Source organism: Cydia amplana, chromosome 13, assembly GCF_948474715.1.
Source record: "Cydia amplana chromosome 13, ilCydAmpl1.1, whole genome shotgun sequence".
Taxonomy (NCBI): Eukaryota; Metazoa; Arthropoda; class Insecta; order Lepidoptera; family Tortricidae; genus Cydia; species Cydia amplana.
In genome coordinates, this window is record NC_086081.1 from 13574073 (window position 1) to 13592490 (window position 18418).

Consider the following 18418-nt stretch of genomic DNA (forward strand, 5'->3'; position numbering starts at 1 on the left):
CCATTTCGTGGCAAATTTATGTGTTATGTTATGTAACGTTATGCGTTATAATGTTTTGTGTAAGTTTGTTTTCTGTTCCTGTTTTTAATTTTGTATTTCTATATTTCTCTTAGCGAGAGTATTTATTGGAGTGAATGAATGATATATCTTACCCAGCGTCGAGGCCTCCTATCAGCCTCGCAAGGCAGTGCACTAGCCCGGAGCACGTCCCGCGCGCGAGCACACTGCTCTCTCAACTCGCTCACAATCTTGTGTAGGCAGTAAATTTACTGTGTCTACATGATTTACTTTGACAAACCGCCTCTATTTCAGTTTATCTTTGATATAGCTTACCTAGCGTCGAAGCTTCCTATCAGCCTCGTGAGGCAGTGCACTAGCCCGTACATGGGCGCGTCTCGGGCCGCGCGGAGCACGTCCCGCGCGCGAGCACATTGCTCCCTCAACTCGCTCACAATCTTGTGTAGGCAGTAAATTTACTGTATCTAGATGATTTACTTTGACAATCCGCCTCTATCTCAGATTATCTTTGATATAGCTTACCTAGCGTCGAGGCATCCTATCAGCCTCGCGAGGCAGTGCACTAGCCCGTACATGGGCGCGTCTCGGGCCGCGCGGAGCACGTCCCGCGCGCGAGCACACTGCTCTCTCAACTCGCTCACAATCTTGTGTAGGCAGTCAATTTACTGTGTCTACATGATTTACTTTGACAAACCGCCTCCATTTCAGATTATCTTTGATATAGCTTACCTAGCGTCGAAGCTTCCTATCAGCCTCGCGAGGCAGTGCACTAGCCCGTACATGGGCGCGTCTCGGGCCGCGCGGAGCACGTCCCGCGCGCGAGCACACTGCTCTCTCAACTCGCTCACAATCTTGTGTAGGCAGTCAATTTACTGTGGCTACATAATTTACTTTGACAATCCGCCTCTATTTCAGATTCTCTTTGATATATCTTACCTAGCGTCGAGGCCCGCTATGAGCCTCGCGAGGCAGTGCACTAGCCCGTACATGGGCGCGTCTCGGGCCGCGCGGAGCACGTCCCGCGCGCGAGCACACTGCTCTCTCAACTCGCTCACAATCTTGTGCAGGAGGCCGAAACATGCCGGCGAGGGCACCTCACTGAAATCACAACATGCGGTTATTTCTCTCTAAATAGTTAAAGATGTATTAAAACAGTATAAAGCAACATAATGTAAGACTTACTGTTCTTTATAATAAGGTTGAAACTCTGCTGGCAGAGACAGCAGTAGCAGCAGTTTGTAAGAGGCGGCCACACAGTCCGTCGGCCGCACCGATGAAGCTTGCACTATCGCGTCCGCGACGTAGTCTGGTGACTGTATTGGCTGAAAACAAGTATTTGTCAGTAGGGAAAATTAATGTTCGTTGGTATTGATCGAATGGTAATTGGTAAAAAATATTTTTTCTTAAAAGTGATGTGATCAAGTGATGACCTGATGACTATAGCCGGTCAAACAACTTTGTCAATAGAAAAAGGCGCGAAATTCTTAATCTTCTGGGACTCCTCATGGGGCAACCAAGGTTAACTGGAAGAAATCCCTTAAAGGGATAAGTTCGCCTTTGTACTGCCTATCCTTTGCCATAAATTTGTGTTTTGTACCAATAAACTACTGTATCACTGTATCATCTGCGTCCAGTATTCGGCTTTATTGCCTTACTAAAGTCTATTTTTTTACTCGGTAGACTAAAATGACATTTCATAGTATGAAATGACACATGATGTTCATACTATGAAATGTCATTTTAGTCTACCGAATAAAAAAATAGACTTTAGTGACCCGCCCCGGCTTCTATGGGTGAAAAAAAAAAAATGGGTAGCTCAACCAATTTACAGAAAACCTTATCAAATTATATGTATACCTAAACCTTCCTCAAGAATCACTCTATTGATAGGTGAAAACCGCATGAAAATCCGTTCAGTAGTTTTTGAGTTTATCGCGAACATACAGGCAGACGCCACAGGGGACTTTGTTTTTTAATATGTAGTGTTTTATATTTGTTCAATGCAACATTACCTTTATCAACTCCGCTGGGCAGTTCTTGAGCACCTCTAGGGCAAGTACTTTGTTGTTCTGATAGGTATCTTCTAGAAGATTATACAATATTTCAGCCCGCTTCTCCGTCCATGTCCTAAAAATATGACGAATCTATAAGGGTTCCGTTTTTTGCCATTTGGCTATGGAACCCTAAAAACTATCACACCTTAGAGTTTCCATTCAATATTACCAGTTTTTCCCTTAAAAATACTTTTGTTCTAAAAGTGACTTTTGGAACACATTGGATTACTTTAGTAGACATTTGAGTCTTGTGAAGTAACAGTATGTCCGTCAAAGGCAGTCAAGAATACACTTTTTCTGTCTGTGGCTTAATAATCTAAACATACTGCTCCTAGCCTTTGAATTGTAGATGTCCCAGCCAGCTAAGAATGGTCACATACAAACTTCATGTAGTAGGCTATATTTATACTCTGCTGATTTCCTATGACTAAATTACCATATATACTTTTACTGTCTATGTCTGAAGCTCGAAGTCAGAATACTTTTACTCTTTTACAGCCTGTGTCTCGGAGTGCACATACAAAATTTAAGTAGTACACTATATTTATACTCTGCTGGTTTTTTATGACTAATATTATATACTTTTCCTGTCTGTGCCTGAACATACCTATCTTCTGCAAGTTGTAGATGTCCCAGCCAGCTAAGTAGCTGGAGCGCGATATAACGCCGTCCGTAGCTAGCGCCACCTACCGATAGACTTTCGAAGCTTGAAGCTCGGAGTTCCGATATAAACTTAACGTAGTAGGCTATTTCTTTTGAGTTTTCTTTCGGTTTTCGCTTTAGCACTTTGTAGCTGTCTTCGAGACGTTTTAATATCTGGAATTTGAAATTTGATATATATATGATAAGTAAACAAGGAAAGTTAGCTCATGAGATGAGATTTGGCTTGACCTCCTCCTGCCCTGAAGGCTTTACGTAATTAATGGACACCCCCTTGTAAATATAGGAGACATAAATGTACAGATGTGCGTGTGTATAAGATCATGAATTAATTCAATAAAGTGATGTGATTTTTGTTTCATAGAGATTACCGTGGAGTGTTTTGGAGGCTTCATTTTGATAATTTGTACACCGTAAAAACGTACTTTTTGTCCAGAGCACAGATATTATATTGTAGAGTCGGACCAAGCTAAGTTGGCAGCGATTTTGATAGACCAGACTACAGGCAAGACATCCGTGCATAGTAGCACTACCCCCTCTGCCACAAATATACGGTAGTTTTACTCCATTTTTGAGTCAAAGTGTCTTTGTGTGACGTCCGTGTCTTTGAACGGACCAATCACGGCACGGGACTCGCTCACCTCGTCCCCCGCACCCCAGTATTTTTGGCAGCATCGGTTTCATGAAATAATTGCTCTAAACTCCGTCTAGAGGATTCCTAGTCTATGCACCAGACTGTGTAAACGTCATTATTTCATAGTGGCTTAGATTGGTCTGGCTCTATTACAGTCTTGCATACCAAGTTTATATAGTAGAAAATGGCCAAAAATTCAAATTTTGTATTTGAAATCAAACCTTCGCGCTTACATTTTAGAAGTTTTTTGCCAGAATACAATTATTATTTAAAAAAATTACCGCTATCTTTAAGGTGCAGTAGGTTCAGAAAACGGATTTAAAAAAGTCTTAGCACTTTTTTTGGATCGAAATACGTCTGCCATATTTTTAATTCGCTAGCATTTACGAAAAAGTGTCACGTTGTGGACAGTTCTCCATGGTAACGTTACGGCCACGTTGTGTATGACGATAATAATTCAATTCAATTAATTTTCAACTGCCTAGCTATCACGGTTCATGAGATATAACCTGGTGACAGACAGACGGACAGCGAAGTCTTAGTAATAGGGTTCCGTACCCAAAGGGAAAAACTGTCCACAACGTTACCATGGAGAACTGTCCACAACGTGACACTTTTTCGTACATGCTAGCGAATTAAAAATATGGCAGACGTATTTCGATCCAAAAAAAGTGCTAAGACTTTTTTTAAATCCGTTTTCTGAACCTACTGCACCTTGAGCAATATTATGCTTGAGGGAACTCGGCGATTACTTTTTTATATTTTTAAACACAAAAAAATAAATTGAATAACATGATATCCGCGCACGGACACGCAGTAGGGTGTCCCTTATTTTGCGATTTTTTTAATTAACAACGCATACCCCCTAAATATAACGATACTACTCCAAAACACCCTGAATTTTTTTTTTCAGGATATTCCAGTAAGAACCCGTGCCGACTTACAAATGAAATTCCCATACAAATTACTATGGAGAAATTTGACCAGACACTAATTTGATAAATTTTTTCATTGGTTTTGTGTTCGCATCGAGATTTTTTTGTTAAATAAAGTTTATAAATATGGCAATATTATACAAAATCGATATGAAAAAAAAAAAAAATTGTCATTTTCATACATTGTATGGGAAAATCTTATGAAAGTCGGCACGGGTTACAGTTACAGGAATGACCTGCATATTTTTTACAGAGTGTTTTGGGATTGGGATAAAAGAAACTGATTTAGGGCCTTTAGGGGTATGCGTTATTTATTCCTGAAAATCGTAAATAAGGGACACCCTAACACGCACTTCCATCTCGCTCACGCTTGCGTAAGCGAGCGAGAGTGAGAAGAACAGAACTTATTGCACTTAAACGACATTACACATTGCGGATAGCGATGGGCGAGTCGAGTTGAATAATTCGAATCACCCTACAGAAGAGTTCATTCGAATCAAGACTATTGGCAATTCGAATCAACTCGACCTCTCGGACCACCGAATCAAATCGGCAGTAGGTTGGTATCCGATCCGCTAACTCGAACTCTCCGAGCCGAGTCAACGCTATCACACTGCTACTAAGGCCATTCAAAAATTAACCTTAATTCCGTGGCCCGAAGGTTCTTTTTACAACAACTGCCGCTTGATTCGTCATCTCAACTTGAGTTCACTGCTAGTATGGCCATTCAAAAATAAACCTTAATTCCGTGCCCTGAAGGTTCTTTTTACAACAACTGCCGCTCGACTCTGCTCCGCGCCTGTGCCCGGTGACGTTGTCGCGAACCACGCGAACCGTCGAGTCGAGTCAACTCGAGTTTCAACTCGAATCAGCGGCCGAATCAATTCGAATTAGACATGTGTCGTTGGCGAGTGAGTGATTTAAATGAGCTATATCATTTGATTTAACTCGCCCACTCTTCAACTCACTGATGATTTAACTCGCTCAGTAACTCAGTCGCTCAGTGCTCCTTTCGCGCTCTTTCCCACTCTACAGATCCACTGAGCGAAATGAGTGACATATATCACCCGAGCGAAAGATATGAATCATTATTTTCAACTCAGTGAGCGGTTTTGCGCATGTCTAATTCGAATTGAAAGAAAAAACTGGACTCGTCACATCGCTAATTGCGGAAAGCAAAAAATATGCACTCCACATTCAAAAATTGGATAATAATGAAATGTTAGTTTTGTAACACAACACGATTATTAATCAAATGCCACTTCAGTATACTGCGGGATCATTCCGTTAGCTAGTTTATGGTAAGCAGAGCGACATCTAGCGGGGCATTTGAGAAACACGATGAAACTATGTACAGTCACATCACATGCTTTAATGTATGACCCATTTTTGTACCTTGTCGCAGTGACAATACCATGAGGTTTCATATTGATGTAGTTCTATCTCCATGATTGTACATTTATAACATTTAAGTAACTATTGTTCAGCCATTTACGTTTCAATTCAAGCTATTTTCTTCTGTTTAATTCATAGAGAAAAAAATACATAGATTGCTCACTCCATACATCAGTTTTAGTACCAAAAAGACTATTAGCATCTAGCATCGAGTAGCGGAACTATCAGTACTGCTACATCTATTGTCAAGTGGTAGTACTGATAGTTCCGCTACTCGATGCTAGATGTAGATACTGAAATTAATAGTCTAACTGATGTATGGAGTGAGCACTCTTGTCTTACTATATTTCTCTATGGTTTAATTGGTACTCTATGAATGTCCAATGTAAAGTGAATCCTAAATGGCTCTTCAATTAAGTCCGTGATTGTACAGTACCTACACTTAGGATAATTGATTTTCGAAATTATGCTGCGGACCCAACTATACAGGGTGTAATCGTTAATTGTAGCCCAGGCGATCACTCTGTAAATATAACAGATATCAGAAAACTTTAAACTGATATCGAAAGTACTAGGATTTAGAAGTGTCGTAGTAGTGGCCAATCGGGGAATTGGAGAAACTAGTAAATTTTGTAGTGGCCGTTCGGGGAATTGGACAAACTAGTTATTTTAACAATGGCCGTTCAGGGAATCGTTCGGGGAACTGGACATAGAAGGAATTCCAACAGTGGTCAATCGGGGAAATGGCCGGATAAGGAAACGGACGAACTAGAAAATGGACCATAAAGGAATTTGGAAGGCGGACGTTCAGGGAAGTGGCCGTAGGTTTGGTAATACAAAATCAATGTTTTACACACATCTTCCCTAAACTAAGCCCCTCAATTAAGTCTCACGTTTTTAAAATGGTCAAAAGTATTTTATTTTTAAGTTTTAATTTATCCCATTTTTCAGGCTTCACATGGTTATCCTAAAATAATGATCAACCAAGAAGTTTAAATAATTTCAAATGAGCACTTTCCTCTTTGGTCATCAAGGTAACCCAGAGCGGGTGGGCGGCACTTTCAACGGGAGGCAGGGAGCGTCCATTCTGTACGCTAGTACTCTTTATTATACTGTGCTCCGGGAGTGCCGGCAGAAGTGAAAACTCAATGACATTGTCACAGTTTTTCGATCAGGTCCGTCTTACGTCTTACGAATCTTACGGTCACGTGACCTGTCGCGAGTTTAACATTTTCCCCATCACAAAAAGTGCACAGCGCTGCTAAAGAAGTTTTCACTTCAAAAAACAGTATAACGTCTTCTGTCTCAGTAAAAGGTGGAATGAAAGAATGAGATGCATACCTTCTTCATATTAGCCAGCACCAGTTGCCTGAAGCTCGGGGACTGTGCGTTGATGTTGTAGTGCAGGAAATGCAGTACGGAGGTAAGTTCGTCCTCCGTCAGAGGTTGTGTAGAGCGGGGCGACTCCGACACTAGCGAGAGACTCAGGACACGGGTCTGTGGCAAAATAAGTTTTTTGTCAAACATTTCATTTACTCTTTGGAAAACTCTTTGTTTATTGAAATTGTAAGTGAAACCGCACATGGAGATTGCAATAAGGTTCGAAATGAACAAATAGAAAAATAATTTTCGATTTCTTGTGTGGTCCCTCTAACTAAAGTCTATTTTTTTTATTAGGTAGACTAAAATGACATTTCATAGTATGAAATGACACATGATGTTCATACTATGAAATGTCATTTTAGTCTACCGAATAAAAAAATAAAATTTTTACGGTTACTCAGTGCCGGCGAGTCGAACGCTACAGAACCAGTCTAAAATGTGTCATCGAGACGTAACAAAGGCGCGTTATCGGAGAGCGCACCTACACTGGTTTTTTGAGCGTTGGACTAGCCCGCGCTCAGGTGCCAATTAGAATTATACGCCAATAACTGACCCTTTTTTTGGAGGTGTAATACTTAACAATAGACAAAGGATTAGTTGTTCAGGGCCAGCTACAAATCGAACGACTATAGTCTATTCGCTATGTGCACGACTGGTGCTGCCCTCATTTTGTCGGACTTTCTACGTTAAATCTTATGGAGTGAAATTAGTTCAAGCGGCTGCCGCTAGTACTAATGTCGGACATTCCGTAAGATTACCTGTGTTTGTGACGATCAGCGCCACTTCCCCCTCCACCGACTTCGCACCTTCCCAATAGGTACTTTTCTTTTAACAGGGCAAGGCAACTAAACTCATCGAGACAATTCTAACCCCAAAATCACACAGTTCCTATGACCACCTTTCATAGACTAGGAATCCTCTAGACTGAGTTTAGAGCAATTATTTCATGAAACCGATGCTGCCAAAAATACGGGGGTGCGGGGGGACGAGGTGAGCGAATCCGTTCAAAGACACGGACCAATCACGGCACGGGATTGACTCGAAGATGGGAGTAAAACTACCGTATAAGTGGCAGAGGGGGTAGCGTTACTATGCTCAGTCTAGAGGATGTCTTGTCTGTGCCACCTTCTGGTGTCCATCATTAGATCAGCTCGATGGTATATGTACCTACATTTTAGGTACAAGGTTTTATTCGATATGATTGCTGGCTGAGTTCGCGGTAATTAACATGGAACAGACTTCCTACTGACAAACGGAATTGGAATAGGATGGAAATAAATAATTGTATGACAATTTAACAGAAATTTAGTATCATTACAAAATGTACTGTATTAATATATAGCAATAAGTGATACATTACCTCGTCATCGGCATCATAGGCGCAGTGCCTGAGATCGTCGAACGTAACTCCCTTGTACGCGACACCGGATTTTCGAACCACGCCCAGTACTAATAAGATGCATTTTAGATCGCTCCCCTGGTATGAGCTTAGTGCGCGCTGCTCGGGCAAACTGAAAGAAAAAGTTTAATTACGAAAATAAATAATAATTTATAATTTTTAAAAGTTGTTGAACAAAGGTGTCACCATTTGACGAGTTCAGTCTATGGTTTAGCTCGTGTTACAGGCCACACCTATAAGACAAATCGGTTTGCCGATTATAGACCGCGAGCCACGAACAGATTTCCATGAGGAGAAAGAATCGGGAGGCGATAACTGAAAACAATTTTTTTTTACATGTTCATGTGATCAACTGACGGTCTTTCCACCGCGATACAACCGGCTGACTATTTTTTAGGGTTCCGTACCCAAAGGGTAAAGACGGGACCCTATTACTAAGACTCCGCTGTCCGTCCGTCCGTCCGTCCGTCTGTCACCAGGCTGTATCTCACGAACCGTGATAGCTAGACAGTTGAAATTTTCACAGATGATGTATTTCTGTTGCCGCTATAACAACAAATACTAAAAACAGAATAAAATAAAGATTTAAGTGGGGCTCCCATACAACAAACGTGATTTTTGACCGAAGTTAAGCAACGTCGGGCGGGGTCAGTACTTGGATGGGTGACCGTTTTTTGCTTGTTTTTTGTTGATGGTGCGGAACCCTCCGTGCGCGAGTCCGACTCGCACTTGGCCGGTTTTTTAATTCATGATATGCATCTAAACTATCATCTGACAAAGTATCAAACGGGAGGCGATGACTGACGATATTTGCTCCTGACCCGCGGTCTATTAGGTCACGGACTCACATATATCGCAGCACACCGCTATCCCACAGCACCGCCTTAGTCAGGATCTTCTCCAGTATGCCGAGCACCGCCGGGTCCGACTCGCACTTGACCGCCTCCAGGATCACGCTGATCCAATGCTGGTAGATGGTCTCCGGGTCCGATTGCTGCATGTGCCTCTTTAGGAGCGTTTCTAGGAATGTTGTGGCCTGAAAAACGTATCAATTTCATTTCATTTCATTTATTGAATGCCAACCATGGTATTACAAGGTGCTTACATATTATAATAATAACATTATAAAGTACAGCATGGACCCTGCTAGGGCGTGACAAATCTTAAAATATAACTTAACATAGGGAAAAAAAAAAATTGTTAAATTTACACTTAAAACTAATACATATTTTCCGATCCGTCGTTCATATATTCTTCGAGAGTGTAAAAAGCTTTAGATATTAAATATTTTTTTAGTTTTGTAACAAAAGTATTGTATTTCTCTTCAGCTACTATATGACTAGGTAAGTTGTTGTAGACTTTCATTGACATGGAATGTGGTCCGTTCGAGATCATTTTGAGTTTGGCTATTCCAATTGGCACCAGTTTGTTCCTTGGCCTCAAGTTATGGTTTCCTTTACAAAGGTCTTTAGCTTGGGTATAGAGATAAAAATATTTCCGCACGAATTTACATGACTCGAGAATGTACAAGGATGTCAGTGTTAGTATTTTGAGTTTAATAAAATGGGGTCTACATGATTCTTCCACATATATATTGCTCAAAATTCTAATGCATCTTTTTTGAATTAAGAATAAGTCAGGGGCATTAGTACTATCGCCCCATAAAATAATGCCGTACTGTAACCACGCTTGGGCAAATGCATGATAAGCGGAAATTGCTGTAGTTAGGTCAGAGGTTTTTTTAATTTCTTTCAGGGCGTAAGTAAATTGGGATAACTTTGAAGAAATCTTATTTATATGGTTTTTCCAATTTAAATGCTGATCAATTTCAATACCGAGCAGAGAGCATGTTTTAACAACCTCCAGTTTAGTGTTGTTATAGGATATTTCGGTTTCTAACGCTGTTCTTTGGTGAGGCCTGAACTCGATTAAGTTTGTTTTTGATAAGTTTATGCATAGGTTATGTTCACTCAGCCAAGTTGACATGACATTCAAGGTAGATTCCAACTTATCAGTTAGCTCAGTAGTGGTTAGGCAAGGCAGTACAAGAGATATGTCGTCCGCATAGAGGAAACACTCTGCGTCTGAGATTTGAGTATTTATTACCTCAGGAAGGTCATTTACGTAGAGTAAAAACAAGATGCATCCTAGTACGCTTCCTTGGGGTATAGAACACGTTCTTACGATTTTGTTCGATCGTACTTTAGTTACAGTATTGCTTATAGTATTGAAGTGATCCACTTCAACAATCTGTTCACGATTTTGTAGATATGATTCGAACCAATCTCGAGCCACTCCGCGTATACCAATGCCGACGAGTTTCTCTAGCAGAATGTTATGTTGGACCCTGTCGTAGGCTTTACTCATATCGACCAGTAGGCCGAATGCATGTTGTTTAGTATCGATTATTTTTAAAGCTTCCTGGGTGAATTTAAAGACAGTTAGCGTCGTGGACCTTTGCTTCCTAAAACCGTATTGGCAATCATTAAATATATTAAATTTGATATTGAGTTCAATAAAAGAGTTCATAAACTAAAACAAAAAAAAAGCGGCCAAGTGCGAGTCGGACTCGCCCATGAAGGGTTCCGTATTTAGGCGATTTATGACGTATAAAAAAAAACTACTTACTAGATCTCGTTCAAACCAATTTTCGGTGGAAGTTTACATGGTTACAATGTACATCATATATTTTTTTTTAGTTTTATCATTTTCTTATTTTAGAAGTTACAGGGGGGGGGACACACATTTTACCACTTTGGAAGTGTCTCTCGCGCAAACTATTCAGTTTAGAAAAAAATGATATTAGAAACCTCAATATCATTTTTGAAGACCTATCCATAGATATCCCACACGTATGGGTTTGATGAAAAAAAAATTTTTGAGTTTCAGTTCGAAGTATGGGGAACCCCAAAAATTTATTGTTTTTTTTTCTATTTTTGTGTGAAAATCTTAATGCGGTTCATAGAATACATCTACTTACCAAGTTTCAACAGTATAGTTCTTATAGTTTCGGAGAAAAGTGGCTGTGACATACGGACGGACAGACAGACGGACAGACAGACAGACATGACGAATCTATAAGGGTTCCGTTTTTTGCCATTTGGCTACGGAACCCTAAAAAACAGACAAGTGCGAGTTGGACTCGCCTACCGAGGGTTCCGTACTTTTTTAATATTTGTTGTTATAGCGGCAACAGAAATACATCACCTGTTAAAATCTATCACGATTCATGAGATACAGCCTGGTGATAGACAGACAGACGGACAGAGGAGTCTTAGTAATAGGGTCCCTTTTTTACCCTTTGGATACGGAACCCTAAAAATGATACCCTCCAAAAAGCATTTACAAGAAAATATTTTCATAGTTTTTTATTTACCTACAAGTGAATAATGAATAATGAAGAAATATTACAGCCAATATCCATAAGCAATCCCAATATAAAAAAAATCGTTAGCGCGATGTAGAAATCCCCGCACTGGGTACAGCGGTAAATATTAAAAAAAAAAACAAAAAAAACTTTTTTATATTAATTAAGTACTGTACCTACATATAATACTCAAACAGAGTGCGAAGCCTGGCAATGAACAATTTGGCTTGAAGGCGTGCTCCGAACGTCGGGCCGACTTTTACACTGTTAGGGCGCCGCAGGACCAATACTTACTGGAGCGGGCAGCAACATGGTGGCCAGGTAATAAGGTGGTCTACTCACGCAAGCCTGCACCGCCTGAGTGCGCAGCGCGTGTATGACGTCACGGATGACGCCCGGCCGCCGGGCCAGCACCGCAGCCCCCAGGGCCTCCGCCAGCGCCGTTAGAACCACGTAGAAGGTTTTACGGGAACTGTCCACTGTAGACAGCGATGCGAAGAGGTGTTCTAGGGTTGAAGGATCGCCTGCAAGATAAAGTAATCTATTTTGCATCCATTATGAGTTAACACGTTCACTGCCAAGAACATGTTAGGTGTGTCCATTTTGTATTGGAAATGGGAAGTATTAAAACAGAGGGTCTACCGCGAAAATCGAGAATTCGTTGTTTGCTTCTCTATCACGATTGATTCGAACGAAACAGACGCCGAAACCGATTTTTTCGCAATCTTATATAAACGAGAGATCTAACTCTTTAAGGGCTCTAATGAAGGGCATTAGAATGCGTTCGTTTGCTAAAATACTGTTTTTTTAAGTCCCCTGTTGGGCTGCGTTAATTCAATTGAGCATGAACCCTGAATGCAGACACTTAACACACCAGAAGCGCCGCTGGATCCGAGCTACGGAGACTGCTGCTCCTAACCTTACGAGTTTTGATACTAACCTTCCTTCTGCAACTGTACAGCAGCGGCCACCACTCGCGCCGTGAGCTGCGCCGCTAGATGGCGCACGCTGTCCATGTGGTGCTCTACGTGCGACCAGCACCAGCGACCAGACTGAGCCAGACACCTATAGGCCTCCTAAGAGTTTGATACTAACCTTCCTTCTGCAACTGTACAGCAGCGGCCACCACTCGCGCCGTGAGCTGCGCCGCTAGATGCCGCACGCTGTCCATGTGGTGCTCCGCGTGCGCCCAGCACCAGCGACCAGACTGAGCCAGACACCTATAGGCCTCCTAAGAGTTTGATACTAACCTTCCTTCTGCAACTGTACAGCAGCGGCCACCACTCGCGCCGTGAGCTGCGCCGCTAGATGCCGCACGCTGTCCATGTGGTGCTCCGCGTGCGCCCAGCACCAGCGACCAGACTGAGCCAGACACCTATAGGCCTCCTAAGAGTTTGATACTAACCTTCCTTCTGCAACTGTACAGCAGCGGCCACCACTCGCGCCGTGAGCTGCGCCGCTAGATGCCGCACGCTGTCCATGTGGTGCTCCGCGTGCGCCCAGCACCAGCGACCAGACTGAGCCAGACACCTATAGGCCTCCTAAGAGTTTGATACTAACCTTCCTTCTGCAACTGTACAGCAGCGGCCACCACTCGCGCCGTGAGCTGCGCCGCTAGATGCCGCACGCTGTCCATGTGGTGCTCCGCGTGCGCCCAGCACCAGCGACCAGACTGAGCCAGACACCTATAGGCCTCCTAAGAGTTTGATACTAACCTTCCTTCTGCAACTGTACAGCAGCGGCCACCACTCGCGCCGTGAGCTGCGCCGCTAGATGCCGCACGCTGTCCATGTGGTGCTCCGCGTGCGCCCAGCACCAGCGACCAGACTGAGCCAGACACCTATAGGCCTCCTAAGAGTTTGATACTAACCTTCCTTCTGCAACTGTACAGCAGCGGCCACCACTCGCGCCGTGAGCTGCGCCGCTAGATGGCGCACGCTGTCCATGTGGTGCTCCGCGTGCGACCAGCACCAGCGCGCCAGCAGCGCCGCCAGCGCCGCGCCCGCGCCCAGACCCCGGCTGATTGAGAGGAGGGTGCGCGCTACGGCCAGGGTGTGGCTGGGGTCTGATGAGTACCTGTGATGTAACACTGATAACATGGGATTTACAAATGGTACCTAACAAGGGTAAAGTGACATCAAAAGAACAGCTGGATCAAAATGGGTACAAAGAGCGCAGAACAGAACTAAAAACCAGAAATTTAAGGAGGCCTACATCTCGAGGATTAAAAAGGGCTAAAAAGAAGAGAAGAAGCAATTGGAATTCATTATACTTGCACCGAAAATATTGCATTGCCAAGTGAAACAAGCGCGTAAATAAAGCTTTTACTCTCAAGAAAACAGTTCACGTACTAGTACAAAGCCTTTAACTCTATAAGACCTACTTTTACAAGCTCTAACTCTGGTAAACTCAAGCGCCTTTACATCCTGGTTAAACAGTATTATGGCTTGGCTATTTCAAGAACGTGTTGCATATTATACTCTTTACTAATTAGCATATGTACTTGAGTGCCACATATGTATATCTAGTCTATTTTTTTATTCGGTAGATTAAAATGACATTTCTTAATATGAACATAAAATAACACCAAATCGACTTTAACCTAACTCCATTACATATTTTTATCTAACTGATACTATTATTATTTATTAAGAAACAAACAGACTTATAAAACAGATAAGTATATAAAGTAACATATTTCTAGTAATAGACTTATAGTTTCCTATATGTAAACAAATATTAATAAAAACTTATTTTATAATATTATATATAAATCAACCTGTCTCCTATGGCTAGAATCTTTTCAGTTAGATCTAGGACGGAAGATTGATTGTTGAGCATTGTGTCCACCAAGTCAGCAGGAGGCACCACCGTTGCAACAGCGGAGTATATTGACAGGTTGACTGTACCACTTTCAGTACTTCGGTCTTCCTCTAATACCTGTGAAAAAGTACAATTTAATAATATTGGCAAGAATAAACTTGAAATATAAGTTGAGCATTCAAATTGTATAGTCACCTGCAATAATACAATCTTATTTGTAGAGCCATAAGAGTGTGTTACATATTTTTGCACTCTTTTAAGAGTAACATATTATTGCAGGTGACTGTATGTACATACATACATATATTTAATGACAGAAGACAAAAGCATTATGCCGGCGATGGCCATATTTAAACGCTTAAAACATTCAAGAAAGATTTGTTGATCCGAAAATTATATGTATTTTAGGATACTTTTGAAGACTTCGCGATTTTTAATAAAAAATTACACAAATAGGCAGAGAACACTTACAATAAATATACAATTGTTTATTGTACATTTTGCGTTTTGCACATTATTTTTTGAAACGTTCTCTAATAATAAGTACCTACTTTATAGAACTCACCGTAATCCAAGAGCCAGGTCCTTTCACAAATAAATGCAATGTCAAATATATTATCCCACTCACAGACTTCGTATCCATGGGCACTTCTTTGCCCAACATCAGTGCAAAAATAATGGACCTTATCCTTTCAAACATAGAGCTCAAATTGCTTCTGTTCCCATCTGTCACTTTCTGTATCATGTACAGGAGAAGTCTTAGAGTTAGGTGGACTAGGTCATATATTTTGTTTATTTCTGTAGGAGCGAGAGGCTCCGATTTTACTTTGGTGCTGGAAAATATGACAATAATAAAATTCAATAGAAATTAATTTTATTAATCAATGAAGTATTTAGCAGATGGCACCATCATAGCTTGCCCTGTCAATCCCTAGAATGGAGTCATATTTTTGTTTTTATAATGCCCATTTAACCCAAATCTCATAGAAAAAGGGGCAAGCTATGATGGCGCCATCTATGCAAACCTTTGACAGTTGCCAACCCCATTGAAGAAGTACTGGGGCCCATTTCTCGAGCAGTATAAGACTAATATTATTAGTCCACGAACTGTCAAATCGTATGGGTTACCCCATGGTATAGTGTGGCAGTACACTAATAATATTAGTCTTATAAGGTTCGAGAAATGGGCCCCTGGTCTACACAATAAGTGTTGTCAGTATACGCTACACTTACCCAACATTTTCTCCTGCAGCATTATTCTGCAACTCAAGTGTTTCAACACAGGTCTCCAAACACCTTACATAGTAAGCAGTAACAGCAATCTCTAATTGACTCACAGCCTCAGCACCGGGTGGAAATTTATCTATAGCGGCATCCAGCCGAGTTATGGTATCTATGTAACCCCCATATGGGAGGATAGTTAAGTTGTCTGTCTCTGAGATAATCACTGAGGTTAAGGTTTCAGTGAATGGTTGGCGGAGTGTTGTGGAGCCAGTTATATGCCTGGAATAATTACACTCAAGTCAATGACCCTAATTTTTTTATGATGAGCGAGTTAGTGGAATCATTTACCTATAATGTTTATCTTAGACTATGTAGTTATAGCCTGACCAGTAATATATGATAATTGTCAAGAGGGTGCTGTTATTCTCATGTATAGGGTGACAATTCAGTGTAGTATGAAAAAATTTGTTCCAGTGAAATTCCGCAACATGGTGCACCCTCAATAGATCCTGGTTCACCTATACTATATTGATTCAATATAGTAGAATACAATATCGTAGCCTCATCAAACAATGGCAAAGCTTGGATGTTATTACAAATGTAGCTGTTAAATAAAAATAACTTAGCATGACATTTAATTAATGTCATTAATGGGTCTTCTTGTTTCCATCCTGTGACCCCCTGCTGGGTCGTAGGGCTGGAATCTTTTTCTTCCACTTACTCCAGTCCTGGGCAGCTTGGGTAGCTTCCTGACACCCCGTCTACTTACTTTTTTAAAAACCCCTTAACAGGATGTTTTGCATCTGCATGCCAGAAAAGCAAAACAAGAAATTTGACTGTTTCCTGGTCAACCTCATCTCCATGGCTGTTTAGATATTGCTTTAGTAACTTCAGCTGGTTATCGGCACTGTTGCAATTTAAAAAGTCATTGAAAAATTCGCTAGGAACACCTAAAACAATTATAGTGTCATAACAGTTTTGAATGATTCACGGTTAGTTTCACTAGACTTATATCAACCGGGATATGAACCGTGATTACCTTTACAAAACAATACAAAAGGTAATCACGGTTCATATCCTGGTTGATATAAGTATAGTGTCATAGTAATCTTTAATGTACATTTTCTAAAAAATGGTTTTTAATTTACTATAATTACAACACTACCTAATCTACCCATCTATATTTGTTGCACACCACATAGGTTAAATAAATACAGGTCCTTACAAAAACTTTAAACAAAGAATAAAACAGGTAGAGGTAGCAGCAGGCGGTGTTATTCGTAAAGAGTGATTTCTGCCAGACAACTTTTGGGTAGTTATTGAACTGTTACATTATGAATACCAATCACCGAGTAAAATCGATTAAATATAGGAAGTAAGAGTAATGATACCTTCCTTTCAGGTATATTATACATCTGAATTATTCTGAATTCATATTTAATTGCATTATTGAATAAAATATTACAAAATCAGATATAATTACACTTTAAAACTAGAAGTACATAAACTTAACAAACCAGTGTTCCAATAAGGAATACATAACGGCGCAGCGGGTTTTTTGACCTTTTCGCCTATCCCTCCGCTAACTCTCAAGTTTAGATCATTCATAATAAATACAATTTCAGTTCATAAAGTGTATATCTAAAGAGAAAACGTGAACGACTCAACAATAACATAACCTCAATGTTAGAGACAAAAACATGACAAAAAAAATACCAATACTGTCAGTGACAAAACGACCACAGACCAATGAAAAAAGAATCATACGTCATTGCCACAGACAATATTCATTGACAGTGACAGACATAGATGGTAAGATCCTATAGATGAGCTATAGCTGGTCAAGCAAATCTTGTCAGTAAAACAAGGCGCGAAATTCATATTTTCTATGGGACGATATCCCTTCGCGCCTACATTTTTATAATTTGCCGCCTTTTTCTACTGACAAGATCTGCTTGACCACGTATAAATGCGTGCCTCTGTGAGGGACAGAACATATAGTCCGATAAGAAATTGTAAAAATTAAAAAGTGGCAACACTGTAGTGTCGTCCCTTTCAAATCAATCTGAGAAAACGGGACGACACTACGTTCGCCATGCGTTCGCCGCACCGCACCAAGGTCGCGGTGCGCTGCGGTAGTCTATTATGCTACATCACACTATCGTACCGAACCAAGGTCGTTGTGCAGTGCGGTAGTGTGTAGGTCTTTTAGTGTACCATAGATAAATTATTAAAAGATGATCGATTTCCGGCTTTCATTTCAAAGAATTTTCAAAATTGTCTTACTAATTAATCGACAATTAACAAATTAAATTATTCGTTACTAATCAGCGCATAAATAATTAGAAATGAAATATATTCTCAGTCTCAATGCACTGAAACGAGAAGTTATTTTCTCTGTTGCAAGTTTAAAAAAATGTTTATTTCCGGTGTGATTCAGTTCTAGAAACATAAGAAAGTGTACATTCATTTATTTTCTGTCGTCAATTTTAGCCACGGTAACGTGTAAGCGATTGTTGAAAATTA

At 40.8% G+C, this 18418-nt stretch overlaps 2 protein-coding genes across 2 annotated transcripts in view; one reads left to right on the top strand and one right to left on the bottom strand.

The window, feature by feature from the left end:
• The window catches only part of LOC134653728 (tRNA (32-2'-O)-methyltransferase regulator THADA), a 32494-nt gene extending 14919 nt beyond the window's left edge, over positions 1–17575 (bottom strand). The window contains exons 1-19 of the mRNA XM_063509123.1: positions 17410–17575; positions 16662–16842; positions 15902–16171; positions 15234–15501; positions 14625–14785; positions 13716–13921; positions 13561–13672; positions 13270–13375; positions 13115–13207; positions 12960–13052; positions 12786–12897; positions 12188–12369; positions 9327–9514; positions 8440–8590; positions 7038–7193; positions 2680–2888; positions 2031–2145; positions 1201–1340; positions 955–1116 (exon numbers count right to left, since the gene is read on the bottom strand). Coding sequence (XP_063365193.1) covers positions 955–1116; positions 1201–1340; positions 2031–2145; positions 2680–2888; positions 7038–7193; positions 8440–8590; positions 9327–9514; positions 12188–12369; positions 12786–12897; positions 12960–13052; positions 13115–13207; positions 13270–13375; positions 13561–13672; positions 13716–13921; positions 14625–14785; positions 15234–15501; positions 15902–16171; positions 16662–16842; positions 17410–17500 — 2996 coding nt within the window. The 5' untranslated portion in view covers positions 17501–17575. The remainder of the gene's footprint in view (positions 1–954; positions 1117–1200; positions 1341–2030; positions 2146–2679; positions 2889–7037; positions 7194–8439; positions 8591–9326; positions 9515–12187; positions 12370–12785; positions 12898–12959; positions 13053–13114; positions 13208–13269; positions 13376–13560; positions 13673–13715; positions 13922–14624; positions 14786–15233; positions 15502–15901; positions 16172–16661; positions 16843–17409) is intronic.
• Positions 1–18418, top strand: part of LOC134653549 (poly(A) RNA polymerase, mitochondrial-like) — a 194438-nt gene that overhangs the window by 24969 nt on the left and 151051 nt on the right. The window lies entirely within an intron of this gene.